Source organism: Phyllostomus discolor, chromosome 12, assembly GCF_004126475.2.
Source record: "Phyllostomus discolor isolate MPI-MPIP mPhyDis1 chromosome 12, mPhyDis1.pri.v3, whole genome shotgun sequence".
Taxonomy (NCBI): Eukaryota; Metazoa; Chordata; class Mammalia; order Chiroptera; family Phyllostomidae; genus Phyllostomus; species Phyllostomus discolor.
The window spans coordinates 23526356-23546207 of NC_040914.2; the positions used below are offsets into that span (position 1 = coordinate 23526356).

The 19852-nt window shown below is 40.5% G+C and overlaps 1 protein-coding gene across 1 annotated transcript in view; it reads right to left on the minus strand.

Moving 5' to 3' along the window:
- Window positions 1-16266: 16266 nt before the first annotated feature.
- Window positions 16267-19852, minus strand: part of LOC114511114 (zinc finger protein 420-like) — a 132680-nt gene continuing 129094 nt past the window's right edge. Inside the window, 1 exon segment of the mRNA XM_036012894.1 lies at window positions 16267-19384. Within this exon segment, the coding sequence (XP_035868787.1) occupies window positions 18065-19384 (1320 nt within the window). The 3' untranslated portion in view covers window positions 16267-18064.

Here is a 19852-nt window from a genome sequence, read left to right on the forward strand (position 1 = left end):
ATGAGTGATCTGTCAGAGGGTATGTGTTCAGTGGTTGAACGTCATTTACTCCAGATGGGAATTCTTTATGCTCTCAAGGAGCCTGGATGGAGAGAATGTAGAGAAGGCTCTGGGACACAAGAAACAAGTATTCTTAAGAGATGACCTTGACAATCATAAGAAGCGAAGGAAAACAATAACCAGCTAAAACAACCTCACTAGGCAGGAACAACAAAAATAGAAAATTAAAGATTGCAGGTTCTAAATCCAGGGATGTTAGGAGAAAAAGCAGACACACTCAGATCCAGAACATAGTATTTACCTAAAAAGCAGCCAGGTGTTCCTGGTCTTGCTCCAGCTCTGAACTGTTTCTTCAGGAGACTACGTGGAATCATGTCTGCATTTTGAGGACCTGCCTTCACAGGCATCAGCACAACCCCTTTAACTGGTTCCCACCACCCTCACAGACCTAAGGACCTTGAAATGCTAAAAAGAGCACCATCTCTTCTCCTTTGTCACAGAAGAAAGTCAGGAACAATGAGCTCCTGCATGGAGACCACACTGAGTTTTTTCTTTCTTGTTTTTCAGGGGCTCTCTCCTCTCACAGATGTCCACAAATTCCTACAGCAATGAAAACGCACGCTGCTGTCCTGAACCCTCAAACTCAGTAGATCACCTGGTTACCTCTGACCTTATAAATACATCCGGGCATGCCTTTTCCTTTACTTTCCCCTTCCCTCCCACCCTGCAGATAACTTTTGCCTTTTCTTTTCTCCAAGCTCCAATGGTCCTTCTTATGACTGTTTTTTGACCACATTCCTTCTATGTGTTGTGACTTTCTAAATAAAATCTTTTTATAAAAAAATAAATGCATATCCTGACCTGGTGGCTCAATTGATTGCAGCATATCTTGTACACAGAAAAAGTTGTGTGTTTGATTACAGGTCAGAGTACTTATCTAGCATGCAGGTTCTTTCTCTGGTCCCAGCACGTGCGAGAGAAAGCTCATCAATGTTTATCTCTTTTTTCCTGTCTCTAAATTCAATAACCATATTCTCATGTGAGTATTTTTTAAAAAATGCATCCCAAAGCATTCCTGCTAATCCATGGGCTCACCTTAGCATCACCAGGAGCACCTCATTAAACAATGATGCCCCACCCAAAGCAGTCAACCAATTCTGTGGAGGACAGCATAGCTGATGTCATTTCTTAAAACTTCTCATGTGATTTAATAGGAATCCGAGGGGAAACAGTGTAGCTTTAATAACCATGCAGACCCGAAGGTAATGAGGACTCCACTCTAAATTACAATTCTGCAGGTCTGCAATGCAGCCCATAAAATGGCATCTTTATCTAGTTCCCTCATGGTTCCGAAGCCTGCTCCCCCAAGAGCTGTTTTCTGTACACTTGGCCAGATATATCAGACCCAGCAAACATCAGACCTCTGGGTACTGTGAGGACTTTGGGCAAAAACTTCTAAAATGACAGGCTCCCTGGGAAAAACCTTTTTATTTTCTAGGAAAAAAAAAAGAATTATATTAAAAGCATAAAATGATAAATACAAGTTTTAATACTGAAAACTTTAAAAAATATTAGCTATGAAAACACATTATCAAATTAAACACGAGTAGATGAGCTTTCTGGGAAACATGTTTTCAGGTCAATCCAGTGCACCCTTCAATATTTTCAGAGAATGGAAAGAGGGACTTGAGGGGAAGAGCTCCTTTGTGGCTCACAGTCACTAATTCAACAAATCACATGAGGCAAAAAAAACAAAACAAAAACCCCTGCTGAACATTAGACAAACTCATGAAACTAGGTTCTGATTGTTAAGATCACTGACATTCTTACAAAATGCACAGTAAATTAGCCTGATATTACTAAGTACTAATGCATGTTTCAACATATAGTAAACAATAGAAAGGGCAGAGGGCTCAGAATTTAAACTAGACACAATATATTTAAAAGGAAAACTGGGAATTTTTTTTTAATGTAATGACTTCTATGGTCAAAGTTTAAAAAATGTTGAGATTACCTTATATTTAGAAAAGAATGTTAAGTGCTGGTTAAGAGACATCACCAACGTTTATTTCAGAACTTAATGACTCCAGAAAAGTAGATATTCAACAGACTAAGATTAATCTCAATGTGTTTTTAAAAAATAAATTCAATGTGAAATGTAGAAAAAGTAAATGCAGTGGGCAGAAAATAAAAAGACCCAATGCCTTTAATATTCCTGGGAAAAGCATGTGGCGACAGACTTACTCATTTCTTCTCCCAGGTCACCTCTCTCTTGCCATCCCAGGATATGAGAAGGGACCCATGACTGGCAGACAAATCTCTGACCTCTGAGTGAATAAGGGCTGCAACTGGAAGCAATAATTATAAAATTCACAAGCCTTATAAACTGGAGAATTGTAATTCTCATTCAAATTTGTTTAACTGAAATAATTCATCAAATGTGAAAATAAATGTAGTATGAAGCCACAAGCCTATAAATCACAACTTAATCATTCGTGTTTGGGTTCCCCTTCTTCCTGCTACTCTGTACTTCTCTGTATGAACCTTGTTTCTGTCTCTTCCCTGTATCTCTGCACTGTTGTCCTTCCCTGGGTTTTCCCTCCCCTCTTCCTCTCCTTTTCTTTATTCCTACACCTACAACTGTTCTGTGAAACTGAAACCTATTTCACCTTCACTTGCTTTCTCTGATATATTTGATTGCTCCCATCTTCATACACATCTGCATCCCCGGCCCATGCCTGTGTCCCCTCTGCTTCTCCAGTTACAGTCTTTTCTGTTACCCCCACAAGCTGGCTCTCAGTGCTTTGTCCCTCTGATCTGTTACCTAAACCGCCTTTATATCCCCAGTCTGGTTTCAACTGGACTCAGAACCACTCCCTCCGTATGAAGCGCCTGGCCTTTTGCTGCCCGGACATCTACTCACAGGCCCCTCTCGAGGTCAGCTACCCTGGTCTCTCGTCTTCCTCCTCCAGGTTTCCCTAGTTACCCTTTCCGTCCTGCTTCTGTTACAGAACAAACAAGGGGGCCTGGGACAATATACTATTATTAAAAGAAGCCCTCGGGTCCATTATGTCCGCTGCCAGAGGAAAGACGTCTCTCAATGCCAGAGATTCGTGAAAAGGAAAGGAAATGTTTATTTAATGCTATACAAACTTAAAGTAGTGACCCAATGTCTTTATCAAAAAATCCTAAAGTCCCTTTAAAACACCCACAAACAGACACAGTCCTTCCTTCCCCCTTTGCCCAGTCCAAAGTACCGTATCTTAGGAAAGGAAATAGAAGTCCATGGCTCAGGCAGTCCTCTGGTTACTCCCAGTTAGTACTCCATCTTGACTGGGAGACCTCCCTGGGTTCCCGGCACCCTCAGCTGAGTCGCCCGGATCTCTGCTAAAACCAGGTGGTGGTTCCCCCTTCTAAAGCTGCGGGGGTCCCCACTCTGGCAAAGGCACATGGTCCTCTCTCCCAGGGCCACGGGAGTCCCCATTCAACCAAAACCGCGTGCTTCTCCCCCTGCACAATGGCTAACGGGGGGGGGGGGGGGGGGGGGGGGGGGGGGGGGGGCTCACCACTCTGCCAAAGCCGAGTGGCGGTTCTCTGCTAAAGCCGCATGGTGATTCTCTCTCAGGGCTGCCGCATCTGGGTTTAAATCCCTGCGCCAATCTTCCTCTGCAGCCCCACTTCCGACTCCTCCCACACTCGGGCACACTTGCCCTCAATCTGCTGTCTTTTCCAGCTTTTCGCCATCGTGGGTCTGCGCAGGTATGACCCCATATCATGGAGCCAATCTTCTCCAGGCCCCCATGCAGGCACTGTAACTCGGGGGACCTGCCCCCCAGTTACATCTTGGGGGGTAGTTACTTCCATTCCCCTGGCTCAGAGCATGGCCACAGCTATTTAACATATCTAAGCGACCAGCCAAAGGCTGTAGATATGTTAAATGACCACACCAGAGGTTAGCTGCAAGGCTGTTGCTATGCGAAACAGCTCTCAAAGGCTCTGCTCCATCTGTCCCTTCCCCCAACCCACACCTGGGGAGTGGGAGTGAAGACATCTTAAAATCTCCTGGACACCTTGAGTTCTGGACCCCATTTCAAATGCCCATTTGGGGTTCCCCCTCTTGGCTGCACCCTGTAACACTTGGTGTTGCCATCCCTCCCACCTCCCTTGAGTTGTCGTCTCTTACCGTCCCTCACGGACCTTCCCTCCTGTGTTCCCTCTTCGGATCCCCTCACAGCCTCCTTACTGCCTCTCCAGAGACTTTAAAGCTCTCAGTACAAAGATCAAGGGGGAGGTTGTGTTCAACTGCCCGAAAGCGGAGAGGAGAGATCTCAGGCCTCACCGCTTCCGATCGTCTGGAAACGAATGCGCAGCGTTCACTTAACAGCGCCTCTCCAGGATGCCCGGCTCTCCATTGTAGGAGCCTAGTAGCTGGGATTTCACCGCCTTCAGTGACCCGCAGATTTCACGTCCGTAGGAAGGACTGAGAAAATCAGGTTTCAAACGGTAAAGCAAAAAGGAGGAAAGGATGTGTAACCTCCCCTACTCTGCAGTGGTATCTGCACATGCTCCTCGCCTCAATAAATGAGAGATTTTGCTCAGTATTGACGAAGTGAGGGCGTGGGGGCAAGCAGGGGAGGGGCTTGCAAAGGGACAGGCCTGTGCAGAGATGAGGAATATAGGAGAGGGGTAAATGCAGTGGCCTTGAATGAGCTTCTTTCCAGCTATCTCTCCTTGGTTATAGCCTTCCTTGTTCATTGTTTTTTTATCTGTTCACATAACTATTCCTAAAATCTGTAACATTTGTTTTCAAAAGTAATCTTTTGGTGACCCTTCCAATGATTTTGGATAAGATCTTTGCCACACAATGTGACTGTCCTCTGGGCGCTATCTAAATCTACACAAAATGGCGCTGGGAAGGAAAAGGGTGTGTTCTGGGAGCTTGGTCTGAACAGTGGTAGGGACAGGAGTCCAGGCTTGACAAGAGGGCAGGTATGCGTAGTGACAATTAGAAAGTAAATAAATGCTGTCCTGTGGAACTGCCTGGAGAGAGACCTAAATTTCCATGCACTTTGCAGTCAAAGATTCTTTTTCAGGTTTAAAAATTCTTGTATGAAACTGGAAAAGTTGTCAATCATGCTGCCTAAAGAACTAAACTAAACAAGAACTAAACTAAACAAGAACTAAAGTAGAACAAGTTTAGAACAAGAACTAAAAAGTAAAGAAGGGTTTGAGTGTTTATGGGCGCTTTATATAGTTGGCAGTGATCTGAGAAGACAGCTGGTTATGTTCCCTAAAAGACCATCTTACATTTCATCTTAAGCTAGTCTTTTCTATAAGGAGAATAAAAGTTTAGGTAAGGGATTTGAAATGGGGTGGAGAGAAATGTAGATAAAAGGTTTGGGATTAATGAACAAGGTTAATGAGATAAAAGCTGCAGTCCAGCACTCTCAGCTCTTGACAGATGATTCTTTATCTGTGTCCTCTGTGGAAGGATGTCTGTCCCTGGAGCACAATGGCTCAGATACACCTGGATTGCTTGCAGTTCTCCTGGAGCACAAAGGTCAATTGCTTGTGTCTCCTGGACTCCAGATAGTTCATATCATCTGTTCCTGAAAGAATAGCTTTTTACATGTGTTAATTGTAGCATCCAGCAAACTCGAGAACAAATATCGGAGACTTTCAGGGTATCAAAGATGTTGCTTTATTGGCCAAGTTCAACCTGCACAGGGGCGAACTCTCAAAGTGTCCAGTGACACAGTGCCCACAAGGAGCTGCAAACAAGAGCCGCGCCAAGCACTTACAACTACGTTCTTATATAGGGGCGGGCAAGCAAGCGTTATACAGAAGCAGACGTGGCAGTCAGCAATTCACTTACAAAGACCGTGCGGGAATTTCAAACCAAGCATTCTTGCATAAGGCGGGAAGACAGGATGTTTGTTCATTAACCTAGTAATCTCCTGGCTCTAGCTAGCTAGGTTCCTATTTTCTCATTAAAAACTACAAAGCATTGCTTATCTAGCCTACCCAGGAGAGAGCATCTGCTCGACACAGGATGTTTGCTTAACTGCACTATGTCTCCCTTATCATTTCCTTTTAGCTACAATGTGGTTCTTGTTTACTAAGGTGAAATTTAGTTCTTAATTTCCTTATTCCCAACATTAATTACTAAGTTTGTTAGCTATTACTGAAAACTAAAATTTTTCCAACTCTTGAGTTCCCCATCACTTTATAACATGCTAAGTGAAATAAGTCAATCTGAAAGGACAAATATATGATATTGTAGGAGGGTGCAGCCAAAGGGACCCCAAATAGAGATTTGGAATGGGGTCCAGAACTCAAGGTGTCCAGGAGATTTTAAGATGTCCTTCTCCCCACCCCCCAGGTGTGGGTTGGGGGAAGGGACAAATGGAGCAGGGCCATTGAGGGCTGTTTCGCATAGCAACAGCCTTGCAGCTAACCTCTGGTGTGGTCATTTAACATATCTATAACCTTTAACTGGTTGCATAGATATGTTAAATAGCTGTGACCAGCTCTGAGCCAGGGGAATGGAACTAACTTTCCCTAGTTACAGCACCTGGGAGGCAACTCCCCCTGGTTACAGTGCCTGTACCTGTGTGAGAACTTGGAGATGATTGGTTCCATGACATGGGGCCACACCTGCCCAGACCCACAATGGCAGTCCACTAAAGCTGGAAGGCTTTGAGAGTTCTGGCATGTGGAATCAAGTGTGGGAGGAGCCGGAAATGGGGCTGCAGAGGAAGATTGGCGCGGGGATTTAAACTCAAGTGCGGCAGCCATTGAGGAGAGAACCATGTGGCTTTAGCAGAGCGGGGACTCTCGCAGCCGGGCAGGCAACACTGTCCATGATGCAGCCACCTGCAGCTCCTCTACCGCCTGGCTTCGAGCCGCAGCCCGCTCTGCGGCCGCGGCCGCGAGAAGAGGCCATCAGTAAGTGACTCGGGAGCACGAGGTCACCACCCTGCCGCCACAGCCACCGCCAGGCCTCCACACGCTGCGCTCACGCTCTCACGGCTCGGGCTCAGCCAACCTTGCAACCACCTGCCCTGGCCAGGACACAATGAGCTCTGCACTAGCCCTCACGGTGCTGCTGCTGCTGCTGCCATTGCTCTCCCAGAAAGGGGGATCACCTCCCGCCCCCCCCCCCCCCCCCCCCCGCAGCCATGAGAATCACCACAAGGCTTTAGCTGGAGATCCTGGCAACACAACCAATGGTGCTGGGAACTAAGGAAGGCCTGCCAGCTGAGCACAAATTACTAGGAAAAACCAAGAGCTGCCTAAGCGACAGACTATTTCTTTTCCTGAGATACGGTACCTCAGACTGGGCAAAGGGGGGAAAGGAAGGACTGTGTGTGTTTGTGGGTGTTTCAAGGGACTTGGGGATTTTAACAAAGACATTAAGTCATTACTTTTAGCCTGTATAACTTGAATAAATAACTCTTTTCTTTTTCACCAATCTCTAGCATGGAGAGCTATAATTCTCTGGCTTAGGGAAAGGTGAACCTAGTACAGCGGGACCCCAGGAGAAACTATTAATTCCGTAGTTTTGTGGGACCCTCTTCCCTGGTAGCCAGTTGGGGAGGATCATGGGAAACCACATGCACAGTAGCCTTGAAATCCAACTCCTTGTACCTGCGCAGTAAAAGCCCAGCAAAACTAGCCAGAAAGGATCCTCCCTATAAGAATAGAGTCCCTCCAACCCATGAGGTCAGTCTCTGCTTGGAGTTGGCCTGCTCCCATGTTCTCTTCTATGAACTCTGGGTGTTCGGTTCAATTCTTTGACCCGATCACTAAGAACCTGGTTACCTGTGCCCACCTGTGACAATATGATTTCACTTATATCTATGTCACAGGTGACTCTTTTGCAATATATTTGTTCCTATAACTCAGCCTTTTAGTCCCACTCTGGTCATCTGATCCAGGCCTTAGAAAATTAAAGAGCTGGGCCACCAGCCCCACAGGCAATTCTGGCACCAAAGAATAACACCTGTGAGTCAACACAGTTGACTATACTATTCACTCAGCTTTTATTGCTCAGGTTCAATCTCAATAATAATCAGTAGCAATAACACAGAAAAAAATCAGTTACAATATCACACGAGAGAACTGGCTAGTAACAAACCTGAATCTCAAGAGTCCAGATCTGGTCCCGGTCTGGGAGGCAGCCGGGCAGCCCTTGTCTTGCAAGGAAAAGTCAGAGGGACAAAATCAAGGTGGAACTCTTTCTCCTGAGGCAGAAGGTGCAGGACATCTCAATGTAATTGCTCTCAGGATGCATTTTACATGGTCTGAAGTCTTTTGCTTATGCACTCTTGTATAATGCAGTGTTGCCTCAGCTTCTAATTAACACATGTTGTTTTGGGTAACTTCAATAGGTACATGTGGTTAATGTAGTTCTATAGTGCATGCTCTGAGAGGGTGGTGTTACCTTCCAGATAAGCACATTATTTCCTATACACTGAGCATGCTTGAGAGGTTGCATCATCCCGCTGCATCACTGCTCTACTGTACATGCCCTAAACATGGCTTTCCTCAACATCTTTGTTAACAAGACTTAACGTGCCATCTTAGTTCAGTCCTACTCTTTACAACCTGGAAACTAAAACAAAATACATAAAGAAAATACAAAAGAATTCATAGAAAACAAAGTAAAGAATGCCAGAGAAAAGGAGGTTTGGCCCAAGTGAAGGTGAAGGGATTAGAAAGTACAAAATGGCAGTTACAAATGAGTCACAGGGATGTGAACTGCAGCATAGAGAATATAGTCAGTAATATTTTAATAACTATGTATGCCAGGTACTGGAATCATCAGTAGTATTTTGTAAAATATATGATTGTCTAAACATGCTATTAGTACAGCTAAAACTAATACAAAATAATATTGAATATAAACGGTAATTGAAAACCCCCAATGTTTTTCAAGACAGGCAGGAGGGAAAAACAGGAAACATCTTGTACCAGCCCCAACCAGAGACTGAGTCTGCAACTTAGACAGATGACCTGACTAGGAATCAAGCTGGATCCCTTTCACTTTGCAGGATGATGCGTAACCAACTGAGTAACACCAGGCAAGGCAACAGTTTTTTAAAAGAGAAATGTTTCTGTGTGGTTTTGTCTGTGGAGAAGCATTGCTTCCTACCCAATTTAGGTTGCTATGTTGAACAGTTTTAAGGTGAAAGGATATATTTATGTGAGCCTCTTGTGTTAGAAAGTAAGTTGTTTCATATTATCTTTCACCTTTGAAAAGGTTTAAGTCAAAAGCTATTTTTGCCTAAGATTGCAAGCACTTCCTGATGGTGAGGATGAAGCAACTTTGTAGGAACTAGGATCTCTGAGAAACTGGAGGTGGGGAAGGTGTTGGATCCAGAAATGTTTCTGCAATTAGAATTAGTGGAAACAGTTTTATTAAACAGTACTGCAGTTATCTCTAACCATTAAGAACTAGAATGTGAAATACACAGCTCTCCCTGGGTGGAATAGACAGTCACATACTGATACTTGGCAGCTTTTCCTTTTCTTTTCCCGCAGGGAAGCCAGTACTCAACAAGGCTCTTTCAGAGTCTTACAAGACATGACCTGTGATATTAAATGGAACTAAAAAATGTAATTATTTAGGACAATATACATTGCTTTTAAAAAGAAAATAAGGTTTTAGCCCTGGTGTGGTTCAATACATTGAATGACAGCCTGTGAACCAAACAAAGGGTTGCTGGTTTGATTCTGTCAAGGCACACCTGGGTTGCAGGCCAGGTGCCTGGAACTGAGTACATGTGCGGCAACCACACAGTGATGTTTCCCTCTCTTTCTCCCTCCCTCCCCCCTCTCTAAAAATAAATAAAATCTTTTTAAAAATAAATAAAAATGATATAAGGTTTTAAAAGTTGTTATGTTACATTAATGTTCTGTACCATACTTGTAATAAATTAGCTCAAATACCTTTGAGATGAATTTGTTCTCATGGTACTAAAATCGCATCCAAAATACAATTTAATTTCAAATTCATTATTTGTTCCTTGGGACAATAACTATAAAGTTTACTTTTTATTTTAAAATTGTAACTTTGTTTTTTAAAGATTGTATGTCCTTATAGGGGAAAGGAGGAAGAAAAGTATTGATGTGTCATAGCCTCTTGCACGTCCCCTGCTGGGTACCTGGCCCATAACCCAGTCATGTGCCCCAACTGGGAATAGAACCAATGACCTTTCGGTTTAGTCTGGTGCTCAATCCATTGAGCCACACCAGCCAGAGTTAAAATTGTAACTTTTTTCTTTTTTGGTGTCCTATTTCAGAATCTTGTATCAGGTGTGAATAGCTAAGTCTATAAAACATATAAACTCAGCCCTGGCTGGCGTAGCTCAGTGGATTGAGCGCGGGCTAGGAACCGAAGTGTCCCAGGTTCGATTCCCAGCCAGGGTACATTACATTCCTGCGTTGCAGGCCATAACCCCCAGCAACCGCACATTGATGTTTCTCTCTCTCTCTCTCTCCCTCCCTTCCCTCTCTAAAAATAAATAAATAAAATTAAAAAAAACATATAAACTCAAAGATGCATTTGGATTTATTTTTGCCTCAAGAATCAGATTTTGTAACCTTTATTAGGGAGGTATATTCTCTGTAATATGAGCCTTAAGGAAAGTAAGCTCAATTATCAAATATCCAATGTTTATCTCCCTCTTTGCATTCAATGACTTTTGTTATTATATCTGCTAGTCAACATCAACTATGAAAGATGTTTTCTTGTGTAAGATTTCATCTATAGAGAAATGGTGAATGTGTGTGTGTGTGTGTGTGCGTGCAGTGAGCACACCTCAGAGGAAGTTAAATCGGTCCTCACAGCTGGGAGACAGAGGGACAGGGGAAAGGTTCTTACTTTTGATCAAAAGCAATTATCTTCCAAAGTTTCAATCTACTTGAGTATACTATTTATTTACTTAAAATAATAAAAGCTCACTAAAATATCAGGGTAAAAAATACCATAAAAGTTTTAAAACTTGTATTAGTGCTGAGAAAAAAGGTGCCCTTTATTGGAAATAACTTTTTACATACTTCTGTAGCATGTATATTTACTTTGTGGTTGATCTAACACTTGCCAAGACCTTCTTCAGAAGAGCCACAGAATAGTAGATATTAACTTGCATATTTCCTGTTAAACAAATTTTTTTAAAGATTTTATTTATTTTTAGAGAGAGGGGAAGGGATGAAGAGGGACAGAAACATCAATGAATTCCTTAACACCCCCAACTGGGTACCTGGCCCACAACCCAGGCATGTGCCCTGACTAGGAATCAAACCAGTGACCTTTCGGTTTGCAGTCTGGTACTTAATCCACTAAGCCACAGCAGCCAGGGCTCATTACATATTATTAATGGTATAACTTACACTACTGATAATTTGAAATCTAGTGCTACACTTTACTTTTATTGTTCACATAAGGCATTAAGTATTGTTATTACATTTCTGCATGTGGCAGTGGCATGGAAGTCAGGAAGAGGCTTCATTGTGATCCTCCTGGGAAAGGGTGTCTACTCAGGCCTCCATTAGAGATAGGAAGTGGGCGCTGTACTATCAACACAGTTGGTCAGTACAGTTTGTTTAGGGGCATATTGGATATCCTTGCTGCTCTATACAAACAAGGATTAAAGAAAGTACATACATAGTGATATACTGATGGGCACAAATGCCTAAGAATATATGAAAAACAAGACTGATGCAAGAAACATTCATTCTGATTTTATAAATGCATTTGAAGTTAAAGAAAAAACATCACTCTGACTCAAAAATATTAATTTTTAATACAATAAACCTGACAGGTTTTCAAAAATTATTTTTTAAAAATTTAAAGATTTTAAGCCCTGGCTGGTGTAGCTCAGTGGATTGAGCACGGGCTGCGAACCAAAGTGTCGCAGGTTTGATTCCCAGTCAGGGCACATGCCTGGGTTGCAGGCCATGACCCCCAGCAACCACACATTGATGTTTCTATCTCCCTCCCTTCCCTCTCTAAAAATAAATAAACAAAATCTTAAAAATAAAAAAAGGATTTTATTTTTAGAGAGAGGGGAAGGGAAAGAGAAAGAGAAAGAGAAACATCAGTGTGTTTGCTTCTCATGTGCCCCCTACTGAGGACCTGGCCCACAACCCAGGTATGTGCCCTGCCTGGGAATTGAACCGGTGACTCTTTTGTTCTCAGGCCAGCACTCAATCCACTGAGCCAGACCAGCCAGGGTAATAAGATAGGTTTTTATTACACAATTTGGTTTAAAAGGTACATAAGAAATTAGGCAAAAAAGAAAACAAAAACCAAAAGAGCCCCCAAAAGCAACCCTCATAGACGCAGAAAACATAATGGTGATTTTCAAAGGCAAAGGGGGGTGTAGGAGGGTAAAAGATGGTAAAGTGAAGATAAAGGCTGATGGACACTTGACTTCGGATGGTGAATAAAGAACACAATATGCAAGCCCTGGCTGGCATAGCTCAGTGGATTGAGCGCAGGCTGTGAACCAAAGTGTCGCAGGTTCAATTCCCAGTCAGGTTACATGCCTGGGTTGCAGGCCATGACCCCCAGCAACCGCACATTGATGTTTCTCTCTCTCTTTCTCCCTCCCTTTCCTCTCTAAAAAATAAATAAAATCTTTAGAAAAAAAAGAACACGATATGCTGATGATATAATACAGTACCCCTGAAACAATACAATTATATTAAACAATGTCACCCCAATAAACTGTATAAAAAACTTTAAAAACAGTATATATGAACCTGATTTTTTAACAGTAAGCATTTTTTATTTTCTGCAGATCAATGTCACAAAAGCCCTGGTGGTTATTTAAGCATTCTAAGGTGTTTTATTTTATTTATTTTGAAAAGACTTTCTTCATTCCTAGAGAGAGGAAGGGAGTGAGAGAGGGAGAGAAACAACCATGTGCCATTGATACATCAACCCCCATGTGGGGCCCTTGCATGCCCCCAACTGGGGACCCCTGGCCCACAACCCAGGCATGTGCCTTGACCAAGAGTCAAACAGGTGACCTTTCAGTTCGCAGGCAAGCACTCAACCCACTGAACCACACCAACCAAGGCAGATTCAGTAGGTATTTTATTTTTTTTAAGATTTTATTTACTTATTTTTAAAGAGAGGGGAAATATCAATGTGTATTTGCCTCCCGTGCGCCACCCACTGGGGACCTGGCCAGCAACCCAGGCATATGTCTTGACTAGGAATCAAACTGGCAACCATTTAGTTCTCAGGCTGGCACTCAATCCAATGAGCCAGAACAACCAGGGTTCAGTAGGTATTTTAAATTAAAATAGTTATAATTTAGCCAAGACACAAAAGCTATCAATATATGGGACCTCAATGTAAGAAGCGGGTATATAGGATTCTTAGATAAAATTATAGGGATAAATGTTCATGACTGGATTTACCAGTATATTTTTATATATAATACCAATACAAAAAAAGGAAAGATGAAATAAATCAATCTTCATCAAAATTAATTCTCTGTGTAATGAAGGATACTACCACGTAAGTAAAAATGTAGTCTATCAAAAAGGAGGAAATAATTGTTAAGTCACAGACCTTGTAAGGGTCTACTATCCATATCTGACTAATTCTTACAACTCAATAACCACCCTGGCTGGTGTAGCCCAATGGATTGAGCACCAGGCTATGAACCAAAGGGCTGCTGATTCAATTCCCAATCAGGGCACACGCCTGGGATGTGGGCCAGGTCCCCAGTGGGGACCACGTGAGAGTAACAACACATTGTTTCTCTCCCTCTCTTTCTCCCTCCCTTCCCCTCTAAAAATAAATAAATAAAATCTTAAAAAACAAACACACAACTCAATAACCAAAAACAAGAAATCCAAATTTAAAAGGTCAGTCCCTCTTATGTTTTTGAGTATTTGCTTTCTATATTCAGGTGCCCCTCCCTACATTGGGTGCATTAATGTTTACAAGGGTCATATCCTCTTGGTAAGTTCATCCTTTTGTGATTATAAAATATCCTTTCTTTTTATAGCCTCTCTTTTAAATTCTTTTTTTGTTTGTTTGACAAAAGTATAGCTACCACAGCATTCTAAAATTTCCATTAAAATGAAATACTTTTTCACAATGGCATAGACTTGACTATATTGGGGTTCCAAATTTTAAAAAGAGAAAGTAAACAATTATCAATTAAGTGAGTCACTTTTTTAAAAAAAGCATCTTTACCTCAGTTAACCCATCAAGCCTGCTCTGACCTGTCAAAACAAGTTTCTGGGTATCTAAAAATTGTTTATATATTGACTCCATTAAAACTCAGCTCATTATTAGCGTGGTTATTCTCATACCTATTATATGTGCACAATCCACTATTAGATGTCTCAGTAGAACAGAATTCTCTGCAGAGCAAGTTCTTCTGGGGCCCAAAGGTAGAGGTGAATTAACATTTTTTACCTTTTTACTTTCACTTTGTGTCTTTTCGTTTAATGTGGGTCTCTTGTAGGCAGCATATTCATGGCTCTTGCTGTGCTATCTATTCACTACCCCCTGTTTTTTAGATTTTATTTATTTTTAGAGAGCAGGAGAGAAACATAGATGTGAGAGAAACATCAATCGGTTGCCTCTCATACGCACCCCATCTGATGACTTCTTGCAACCCAGGCATGTCCCCTGGCCAGGAATAAAACCACAGACCTTTTGCTTTGCAAGACAATGACCAACCAACAAAGAGACATACCGGTCAGGGCTAACTTCTCTTTTTGATATGATCATTTAATATATTTATACTTAAGTGATTACTGATAGGTATACAGTTATTGCAAACTTCATATTCAGCAATACAGTCACAGTAGGGGACTTTAACTTTCCATTGACATCCATAGATAGAACTCACAGAAAACCAACAAGAAAACTGTGGTCTTAAATGACACATTAGAGAAGATGGATGTGGAACATTTAAAGAACTTTACCCCAAAGTGGAAGTATATTCTGGACACAATGAAAGCAGAATCAACTCTAATCTGAGGGACAATAAGAGCTTTCTTTTAATATGGAACAACTCTAATCTACCTGACATTTTACTCCTATATATGTTCTGAGCCCTGGACTTTGTCCTACAACAAACTAAAATTATAAAGCCACTGGTCCAGGTAATGAGTCCTAGACATAAAACATCAATAGATGCATATATATAATGCTACATATATTGTGTCTATACCTATGTCAGGAAGTAGAATAGTATCCAATATATAGTTTCTATGTTTGTGATTTTTCAGGCAGGTGCATGCATACGGACTAATATTTAGCAGCTTGTACAGATCCAGCAAAGGACAATGAAAAAGCCAATTGGACTTTTGGGCTTCCATTTTAAACTGTCTCCACCTGAAATTCCTTGAAATGGTGCTGATGGCTTAAAATACACTCAAGGTATGTGTGGGCCAATGGATATACCCCAACTATGTAAAAAACATAGAAAATAATTTTGCATCCAAAATCATAAAGAAAATGTTTCAACTTAAAGTCTGCAATGGTCTCTGGAATTTCTCTAGAAAGAATGAGCAAGAGTTGGCTACATTTATGATTAAAAACTAAAGCCTGTTAAATTTGTCCTGTTTTTACTTCAGTAAAGGAAAAGGCAGTGATGTAACACTGAGAAATTCTCAAGGACTTGAATGAAAACTGGGACCAGAAAGATCATTCTAATTTCTTTTTAAAGATTTTATTTACTTTTAGAGAGGGGGGATGAAAGGAAGAAAGGGAGAGAAACACTGATGTGTGAGAGAAACATCGATTGGTTGCCTCTCACATGCCCCAACCACAGACCTGGCCCAAAACCCAGGCATGTGCCCTGAATGGGAATCGAACTGGCAACCTTAAGAGTTTGCAGGCTGGCACTCAATCCACTGAGTCATACAAGCCATGGCACAAATTTTCTTTCATTTTTTTTTTAAATAGATTTTATTTATTTCTAGAAAGAGGAAAGGAGCAAGAAAGAGAGGTAGAGAAACACTGACTTGTCAGAGAAATGTGGACCAGTTGCTTCTCACATGCCTTGCCCTCAAATCAGACATGTGTTCTAACAAGGAATTGAATGGGTGACCTTTCTTTTCCTGGGACAACACCCAAGCCACTGAGCCACGCCAGTCATGGCAGATCATTCTAATTTCTAAGCACACAAATGCCATTATGTTATTTTCCAAAAAGCCATATTCACACTTAAAAATACAGGGTCTCCATGAGTTGTAACCTTCATTTTTTCTAAAATATATACATATAATAAAAATATTTACCAAATTCTGATGTGTCATTCTATTAGAAAATTTCCAAACTACTGATCAGAACCAACAAGGTTTCTTGCTTGGAGAGCAATTAAGATGCTATGACCCTAGCACTTCAGTGGATAATGGCTATGAGGTCTCTGTAGCTGAATTCAAGAGTTCACAGATTTTTAAGGAACCAAAAATTAACCCCATGACTTCACATATACACCAGGAATAAAAATATAGTAGCATCAACTGATAGGAGACTGGAATCACATTAACAATTCCTTTTCAAAATATTTCAAATACTGTTGATATACAATATTATATATTCTGTGTTAACTATGCATATCCAGACACCCATTCCCTTGACATTTTTAAGCACATCAAAAAGTAATGACCTAGCTCTGGCTGGTATGGCTCAGTGGATTCAGTGCCAGCCTGTGAACCAAAAGGTCACTGTTTAATTCCAGGTCAAGGTACATGCCAGGGTTGTGAGCCAGATCCCCAGTATTGGGCATGTGAGAGCCAACTGATCCATGTTTCTCTTGAACATTAATGTTTCTCTCCCTCCCATATATTGTCATTGAAAATAAATAAAATCTTTTAAAAAAGTAATTCTCTATGTTTTTAAATTCTGATTCTCTATAGTAAGTATTCTGATTTATATCAATACCTGAAAACTATTTTTAGCATTCTACTGTGAATTCACTCATATTTTAAAATTGTTTCTATTACATACATTCCTAAATCTTTACATCTTTAACACCAATTTCAGGCATAAATTCTTTGGGATTTGTGAACTGTATGTATTGGACAAAAGCCAGTCATTATTATGAAGGTAGAATTCCACACCCATTGTACATTCCCTGTAGGTCCACCTGTACAATTTCTTACAATCTTCTTTTTTAAGGTTTTTTTCCTCTGGTTTAAATTCTTACATATCAAATAATCTGTAAACTTTGAAAAAACAATTTTGAACATTCTTCATTAGTATTTTTTCTCTTTAGAATGAATTCTGATGTGGAGTAAGATATGGGTAGAACTTTGCCACATTTTTTATATTTGCTACATTTTATCCAGTATAAATTATAAGATATTGATAGAGGTATGGATGAGGATTAAACACTACCAAATTCATTACATTTTTAAGACTTCTCTCCCATATAAATTCTCTAACCTTGAAGGAGGCTTGAGTAATGGTTAAAGTTTTGTTATATTCTTTATATTTTTTGTTTCCCTCCAGCATGAAGTCTCCAATGTCAAGGAAGTTTTGAACACAGGGTAAAAGCTTTGCCACATTCTCTACTGCTGAATAGTTTTCCTCTAGAGACACTACTGATGATTAAAAGATTTGGCACTTACATTTATATGGTTTCTCTCCAGTATGAATGACCTGATGTGGTATATGTTTTGAGAAGTAAAGAAAGACTTTGTCACATAGTCCACATTGGTAAGATTTATTTCCAGTATGATTACAGTAAGAACTGAAGACTGCTTAAAGGCTTGCCCATATTTCCTACATTTACATGGCTATTCACCATTATGAATTCTCTAATATTGAATAAGTTGTGAGGATTCCCTAAAGGCTTTGCCACATTCTCTACATAAGGCTTCTCTCCAGTATGAATGGTCAATGTTGAGTAAGGGCTGGGGATTGTCTAAAGGCTTATCACATTTGCTACATTTATAAGGCTTCTTTTCAGTATGAATTTTCTGATGTTGAATAAGGTTTGGGGGCTGGTGAAAGGTTTTATCACATTTTCTACATATATGAGGCTTTTCACCATTATGAATTCTCTGAAGATGACTAAAGTTTGAGGAATCCTAAAGGCTTTGCACATCCTCTGCACTTAAGAGAATTCACTAGAGTATGAACTTTCTGATGTTGAGTAAGCATTGAGCACAAGCAAAAGGCTTTACCATATTATCTACATTTGTAAGGCATCTCTCCAGTATGAATTTCCTGATGCTGAGTGAGCATTGAGGACTGATGAAAGGCATTACTACATTCTCTACATTCATAAGGCTTCTCTCCAGTATGAATTTTATGATGGTTTGTAAGCGTTGAGGACCGGCAAAAGGCTTTACCACATTCTGTACATTTATAAGGCTTCTCTCCAGTATGAATTTTCTGATGTCTAGCAAGGGTTGACGACAAACTAAAGGCTTTGCCACATTCTCTACATTTATAACGCTTCTCTCCAGTATGTATTTTCTGATGGTGAGTAAGGGTTGAGGACTGGCGAAAGGCTTTACCACATTCTCTACATTTATAGGGCTTCTCTCCAATATGAATATTCTGATGTTGAATAAGATTTGAGGACTGGCGAAACGCTTTACCACATTCTCTACATTTATAAGCCTTCTCTCCAGTATGAATTTTCTGATGTTGAGTAAGAGTTGAGGAGCGGCTAAAGGCTTTACCACATTCTGTACATTTGTAAGGCTTCTCTCCAGTATGAATTTTCTGGTGGTTTGTAAGGGTTTCAGACCGGCGAAAGGCTTTGCCACATTCTCTACATTTATAAGGCTTCTCTTCAGTATGAATTTTCTGATGTTGAGTAAGGGTTGAGGACTGGCGAAAGTCTTTACCACATTCTCTACATTTATAAGGCTTCTCTCCAGTATGAATTCTCTGGTGAATAGTAAGGATTGAGAACCACCTAAAGGCTTTGCCACATTCTCTACATATATAAGGCTGCTGTTTAGTATGTATTCTCTGATGCAGAGTAAGACCTGAAGGCCAATTATATGTTTTACCACATTCTTTATATTTATGTTTTTCTGCAGTACAGATTTTCTTAACTCCATTTAAATTACATATTTGACTTAAGAACTTCCCACACGGTAAACATTTGTATACTTCCCCTGCAATAGGAATATTCTTTTGTTCAGTACTATTTGAAGATTCTTTAAGTAATCTGACACATTTACTTTGCTTCTTCATCTTTCCCACATTAGGAATAACCTGATATATACTGTCATTTGATATTTGGTCAAAGGTTTCTCTGCTTTTACAATGGTTTTCTGGAAGATGAGTAGTCTGATGTTTATTAGAATTTGACTTCCAGTTAAAAATTCTCCAACTTTCATTGCAATGATAACTTCTGTCTTCATTAAATGTACTCTGGTAATCATTGAAGATAGAAAGACCGTTAGTGACACCTATAATTTCATTAAACATGTACACTTATTCCCAAATCACTATTCTCTGATACCTATTAAACCATGGTGGTTGAATTAAAAACCACTCCCAAGTACATGAAAATTTTATATATTGGAATAAAAGAAAACTTTCCTTCTCAATGAAGTATAATAATTCTTAATAAAGGGACTGCCAAGCTGGTCACATTTAAATTTTACATATGTATTAGAATTTACTAACTTTCACGAACTACTGACTGAAATTTTAATCCTACTCTCCATTTCAGGCAATTAAATAATTATTCACATTACAAATTATCAGAGTTCCTTGATTTTGCAGACTGCCTTTAGAAGAATATATACACTTAGAAAATTGTTTTTAGGCTTCACATTTGGAAACACATTGTTCTGCAAAAGTAAGTGACTTAAAGTGGGAGTTTCCCCAGACATG